This window comes from Gossypium raimondii, chromosome 4 (genome assembly GCF_025698545.1).
Source record: "Gossypium raimondii isolate GPD5lz chromosome 4, ASM2569854v1, whole genome shotgun sequence".
NCBI lineage: Eukaryota > Viridiplantae > Streptophyta > Magnoliopsida > Malvales > Malvaceae > Gossypium > Gossypium raimondii.
Window position 1 is genome coordinate 4668944 of NC_068568.1, and position 7415 is coordinate 4676358.

General features: G+C 36.4%; 1 protein-coding gene across 1 annotated transcript; it reads right to left on the minus strand.

Moving 5' to 3' along the window:
- Positions 1 to 948: 948 nt before the first annotated feature.
- On the minus strand, positions 949 to 3822 carry LOC105779112 (uncharacterized). Its single transcript, XM_052629133.1, has 5 exons — positions 3566 to 3822; positions 3123 to 3472; positions 2931 to 3010; positions 1776 to 2834; positions 949 to 1683 (listed from the first exon to the last, which is right to left on the minus strand). Exons 1-5 carry the CDS (start codon positions 3820 to 3822, stop codon positions 949 to 951), a joined length of 2481 nt encoding a protein of 826 aa, XP_052485093.1.
- Positions 3823 to 7415: the final 3593 nt, after the last annotated feature.

Here is a 7415-nt window from a genome sequence, read left to right on the forward strand (position 1 = left end):
CCTGCTCTACCATCCTCAACAAGTCCGGAGATATGTTGCAATCTATGTTATCTTCAAAATCTTGAGATTCCTCTAAACACATATCTCGTTCAAAAGGATTTTCTAAGTCCATAGTAGGGTCACTCATGTCATTGATGTCTTGGGACCTGTTATAAGTACCGAAAAATGTACAAGGAATGTATGAATTTAAGGATTCTTATTTAATATGGTCATGAATGAAATGAAAGAATGATTTGGAATAAAAGCATCCAAGATGACTATTCATGCGAAAGAATGAAAAGAATTTTAAAAGAATATATACTCAAAATGCGAAAATATATTTCATTGAAATCACAATGTTCAAATATAAGCCCTTTTCACTTCACAAAAAGTTTCATTTTCTCTAGGCTTAGAACAATTAGTATGTTTTGAATATTACTCTGAAAAAGTTCTAAAAACTTCAGGCATTTCTTCTGCAGTCCAATTGTTTAAAACACTCCCAGGTTCGACGGGATAGATGTTTGATGTACTTCCTTCTTCAAATTTTTCTTCAGATATGGCATTGATGTTCAAGTTTCCTAGCATTTCCTCTATGATCTCCCTTCTTGGAGTCCTCGGTCCAGAATACATGGTTCCTCCCGATACAAAAGTCTTGGATATGTGGGGGAAAACCATCGATTCCCAATCAACTTCTTTTCCGTTCACACGCGCCTTCCTCCTCTCTTGTCTTTTCTCCAACTCTTTTCTTCTTTGCTTAGCATTCGGTTTAAATCCTAAACCAAAACGGTCTTGCTTGTCCTTCAGCACTGGTGCCTCTATCCTTCCTTGAAGGCATCTTCCCAGTCCTCTTCCGAGCATAGCTCCTTTCCCAACTGTCATTTGTAGTCCCATCCTCGTGGCTTTAGATATGCTGGGCATCGAGATCTTCTTTCCCTCAATAACAGAGGTTGCATTTACGAACTCTAAGGATCAAAAGGAACATTCAACCGCCTCATCATCTGTTCCCAAATATGTCTTGCACACCGTTACCGATGCAATGATATCTTCCTCAGCGTCAATCGTAATTAACCGTCCTTCTGTTACCAATTTCAACTTCTGGTGTAATGATGAAGGCACCGCTCCTGCTGAATGAATCCAGGGTCTTCCTAACAAGCAGTTATACGAAGGCTTGATATCCATCACTAAAAAATCCACCTCGTATATATTCGGGCCAATCAAGAGGGGTATTTCTATTCTTCCCATCACCTTCCTTTCAGTACCATCAAATGCTCTCACTATATTCTGACATGATTTCATGTGAGAGCTATCCATCGGTAACCTTTTCAAGGTAGATAGGGGTAAAACATTCAAGGCAGACCCATTATCAATTAGCACTCCTGCTAACGCATACTCCCCGCAACGAGCAGTGATATGTAATGCTTTGGTGGTTCCTCTTCCCCCCGGCGGTATTTCATCATCATTAAAGAAAATGAAATTGTCGGCACTGATATTGTTAACCAAGCGATCCAACTTATTCACTGAGATATCGTGAGCGACATAAGTTTCATTTAGCACCTTAATCAACGCATTACGATGTATCTCCGAACTTATAAGCAACTCAAGCACCGAGATACGAGCCGGTTGTTTATGCAATTGTTTTACCACGCTGTACTCACTATGTTTCAAGAATTTTAGAAATTCTCTAGCCTCATTTTTAGTTACCGGCTGATTGACACGCGATTCAATTTTGTCTGTTTTTGCTTTTCCCAACTCAACCGCTAAGGCTTTTCCTTTTCCGGATTCCACTATTCATTTGCCGGATCATAGCATTTTCCACTTCGTGTATAGAATCCTTCATCTTCTCCTGAAGCGTTTACCAAGCTCTTTTTCCCCGGAATTGTCACATTGTAGTCGTAATTCCAAGGAACCTTTTTGCTATCCTCGTAAGAAAAGGATACAGGTTTTTGGATTATGACCTTTGGCGCTATTTGAATTCCAGATTCTCTGCTCATTGGTTTTGAAATAATTACCACTGGGTGATTAGCCTTTTGGGCTTTCCCCGTGGATCCTTCTTCTGCAGCATAAACTTCTCCTTCTTCTAGTCCATTAATCTCTTCATAGAACTCCAACTCTTTGTTATCCATCAAGTTTTGCACCATGGTTCTGAATTCGGTACATTTTTGGATGTCGTGGCCTTCTTCTGCGTGGAACTTACAAAACTTACTTGCTCCTTCAGGCTTTTCTATTGAATCTTGCTTGATGCGTCCTCCTTTTACCATTTGTTTCCAAACCCATTCAAGGGGGGTCCTTATCTCTGCTACATTGGCTTTGACTCTCCTTCCTCCATTCTCAATTATCGCGTTCACCCCTTCATCATGATTGGGCAACGGACTTTCTGTGTTGGGTGAGTCACCAAATTTGACAACGCCCAATTTGATAAGTCCTTCCACTACCTTCTTGAAAGCAGTACAATTTTCTATCGAGTGTCCTGAAATTCCGGCATGATAATCACACTGAGCGTTTGTGTCATACCATTTTGGATATGGGGGTTGTAGAGGACTCAAGTAACGAGGAGCGACAACATGCGCATTATATAAATTCTGGTACAGCTCCTTATATGTCATTGGAATGGGAGTGAACTGGGGTTTTTCAGTATTTTGCCTCATTCCCGACTCTTGTTTCGATGAGCCCTGTTGATTAATGACCGCCTTCTTTGGTTGACTCACAATAATTGATTTACTGTAGGCATTCACATTATTCACTTCATTTTCTCTTTTCCACGGGGCTGTCCTTTTATTGTTCTCCCCTCCGTCTATTCTTTCACTTTTAATAGCATGCTCGATCATTTCACCGTTCATAATTATATCTGAGAAATTCTTTGAAGCGCTTCCCAACATGTGAGTGATGAATGGGGCTTTCAATGTATTAATAAAAAGCGTCGTCATTTCTTTTTCCAAAAGAGGTGGTTGCACCTGCACTGCCACTTCTCTCCACCTCTCAGACGTATTATCCAAGCTCTCGTTCGATTTCTTCTCCAAATTCGCAGAGTTATCTGTCGGGCATCATTTCGAGACATGATTATATTGTCTCATGAATGCTCGTGCAAATCTCTCAAGTAGCAATTTTGGTCCGGCTTAGCTGATTGTACCATTTTAACGTCGCACCTGTAAGACTATCCTGGAAGCAGTGTATTAATAATTGATCATTATTAATATACCCCATCATTCTCCTGTAGAACATAGTGATATGGGCTTCTGGGCAACTGGTCCCATTATATTTCTCAAATTCCGGCATCTTGAATTTGTAAGGAAGCACCAGATCCGGAACTAAGCTCAAATCTTTCGCATCTATTCCACAATAGCTGTCGATACTTTCTATTGCCCTAAACTTCTCTTCAATCCATTTCCATTTCTCCTCAAACTGCTTTGGTAACTCTTCCTTTACCTTGTCTTTCTCAGCTACTTCATCGAAATCAATTAACCAGATTATCGCCAGGACTAGAACCAGATCCGACCTGAAGGTTCTTCGGTATTAAAGCATCACCTTGAAGATGCTGAGGCTAATCGAAACAGAAGGTCTTCGTGGATGTGGTTCAGTCTGAACTTGCGCATGCGGAGGTGTGAATCCTGGAGGAAAAAGTGGTTCATCATTGCTTTCTTCTTCATCGCAAATCACAAGACCTTTCCCTTTATCCGCTCCCTTAGTTATTAATTGCGTCAATTTAGTCATTAGGTCATCCTGAGACTCCTTCATCTTTTGTACCATGTCTTTTTGGATCTTTTCCACATGTTCTTTCATTTGCACCTGCCACTGGTCTTGCGTTTCCTTTTGAAGCCGTTCTAGTTTTTCCAACCTTTGTTCCATAATTTTTGACTTAGCCCAAGTGTCGTAACAGAGATGAAAATCTCACGAAGACATAGGTACGGATGTATTCCGAAAGCGATCCACTATCCTGCACGGAGGTGAAAACCTCACGAAGGACTAGTTTCTCACTCCCACTTAAAAGGTGTGACCAACGGTCATGCAATGCAATGCAGAGATAAAAAATTAAAAATACAAAATATGATAAAAACTATAACTCAAAACAAATGAAATGCAATGAGAGGATCGTATATTTAAATCAAATTTTCAACTTTCGACAAAAAGACAAAAAGTGATCAACTCATGGCTCGACTCACTTATTTTGAAAAAATCCCCAGTGGAGTCGCCAAGCTGTTGACACCATTTTTTTTGGATGAAAAACGGGGTCGACTTGGGTTTTTAAAAAAAGAAACGGGAGTCGCCACCAATCCTTTTTGAGGTGTGATTGGGTCACCTTGAAAAGGTTGTTTTAATAAATAATTTGATTTTATTAAAACAACGGTTTTGGTCTCTGAAATTTAGAAAACGGATGCGGAGTCGATTACATACGAGGAAGGATTAGCACCCTCGTCGCCCAAAATTGGTACCTAGTTGATTAGCTAATGTTTTGATGTCGAAAATTGGGAACTTGAAGGAATTAAAATACGATCCTTGTATTATATAAAAAAATTTGAAAAGAAACATATTTCACGTTATTCGAGAAAGAGAGTCATATCCAGTAAGTTAGAACACGATGTCTCGAATTCCCGATACGCGAATGAAAATGTTTATTTAAAATTTTAGCCCTCTCGATTTAAACGAGATCACGACCGAGAAGTTAGGACGCGATTTTTTTTAACCCCGAGATCATTTAAAATTTGAGTTCAAAAAGATTCGTACATTTAGATTTATCATGAAAATCGAAACCCACTAAGTTAGGGTATGACCTTCTCGAATCTAAACACGAAATATTATTTATTCAAAACAAATTTTGTTAAATCGAGTATAATAAAAACACGAAAACCGTAATAAAAAATACGAAAGCAAATTACATTTTTATGCATGGTAAAACCATAATGAATATGAAAGTATAAAAAGTATAAAAAATACGAGCAATAACAACGATATAAAAAGGCCAAATCTACAACATAAAAATAACAAAGTATAAAAACAAATGAAATTAAAATATTCATTCAAAATAAAAATGAAAATGAAACAAATAAATAGTAAATACGATTAAATATAAAGATATATATAGGCAAAAATTAAAATATATGTATATATATAAATATATATATGTATTTACAAAGGTTAAAATATGTACATATATATATTAAGAAAGGCATAAATATTACAAAACATAAGAAGATATGTATGTAGATAAAAATATACATATGTGGATTATAAAAATAAAATAAGATAATATATAATATACGTATTTTAAAAAATAAAAAATATATAGATATGAAATAATAATATATATAATATACATGTTTTAATTATATATATATATATAGATAGATATGTATATAAAAATGAGTGTTTACATATTAAATAAGTTAAAAAAAATACGTATATGCATAAAAATAATTATAATAATAATAATAACAATAATAATAATAGTAATAATAATTATAATTATAATAATAATAATAATAATAAAATTGCTAAAATATGGATTAAATCAGAATAAAAACGGAAGTACTGGGCGAAATCGAAATAAAAAAACAAAAAGGACCAAATTGCAACGCGTGCTGAAAAGGGAAAGGCCAAAACTGCAAATAAACCACAGGCCCAAAACGCAGCGTTGAAATGGGCCAAGTCGAACAAAATGAAATTGCGAGGCTAAATTAAAATAAGAGAAAATAACGAAAAAATGATCAAATTATAACATTTGCAAAATCGGGGATCAGCATAAATAGTCCATAAACTAAAAACACGGATCCTCCGGGTGGTCGGTCGACACGCGGACCCCTGCCTTAAACGGCGCGTTTCAATTTGGGTATTTAAACCCAATTTTCTTAAAAATTTCATTTTAACCGATCCCTAAAAACCCCACATTTCCTCTCAAAACCTGTGCCTTTGAGCCATACCAGTGCCCAGTTATGCGCCACCACTCAAGTGGCGGCCTCGCAAGAAGAGGGCGATTTAGTTCTCGCTCCAAGGCCCGATTGAAGGCAAAATCCGTCTAACCGAAAGATCCAAAGGAGAGACCCCCTAACTCAAACTTTCGAGGCCGATTTCAACGATGGGCAGATCCCAACAGCGGCGCAACCGAAAAAACGAATCAGGTGAGTTCTCCTCTTCTTCCTTTTCTTTAATTTATATATATAAATAGACGAAAAAAAAGAAAATACAAATAAATAAAAAAAGTTAAAACATCTATGAACGGAAAAGGAAACTCCAAATCACCTTGAATCTCTTTTGTTCTTATATTTCTCTGCTAATGTTCGTTTTTGTGTTACAAAAATCGCTAGAGAAACCCAAAATTACATATTTTGATGGATTTTATAGCCGAAAGAAAGAAGAGAAAAATAGATTTTTCTTCGTTTCTGCTTGCGTGTTTACCATCTTCTTTGCGGTGATGTGACGATGGCGGTGGAGTTGGTGGCTACCAGAGGAGTGGCGGTAGGTCAGGGCAAGTGGTCGATGGGACATCTTGGCGATACTAGGTGGCGCTAGGGTTTTGACTTTCTGAAACCCTAGTTTTGGCTGATAGCTTCTTGGGCTAAGACATTGGGCCTCGGGTTTGGGCCTGCTCGTAATGGGTTGGGTAGGTTAGGTTAATGGTAATTGGGTCATTTGTAATTGGGTTCGGGTTAGGCTAGTTGGGTGAGTTAATTGGTTTTGGTTCTTGGGCAGTGCAGGCAAAATTGGGTTCTACATTCCCTTTTGATCATACCGTTATTGAACCGAATGTTTGGTATGAATAATAAATACTACTTTATTGTACTTTAAATAATAAACCAACACGATAAGTTACATAGATCGTCATTTTTAAAAAAATTAGATAGCATTAATTTTGTAAAATTATATTATAGTACTTAGAGAAAATACTAGAAAAATGTAAAGGGAAGAAAATTACTATGATTTTTTTTCACCTCCTCATTGTCGTCATCATCAAAAACATTTTTCTCCTCATCACTTAGTTGCATGCAAATAAAATTTAAAGAATGATTTTTCATTATTCAATGAAAATTACAGAAATAAGAAAGTTAATCCAATTTCTTTTTTCAAATCCATGGAAAAATGAGAGAGATTTACTTCCTCTATTGTGATTCGTTAGCACCAGGTCATCTAGAAATGATGTTGAACCTAAAGACACAGATTAAAAACAAACAAATGAGAAAGATATGCCATAAAGGCCAAAGCACCAAGCAAAAAAGCATTTTAATATTTAAGACTTGTTAATATTCAATAATTGCATTAAGTCCCCTATTATTTTGCAATCATACTAAATCTCAAATAAAACAATTCTCTAAGGCTTTATTTAAATATTATTTATCTATAGTTTTCTAGTCACATTGAACATTAAAAACTTAGTAAGAGAGCACATCTATCATTGATGAGAACAAAATACACTATTAGAGTTACGTGGCCCTAATTTCTATTAAAAT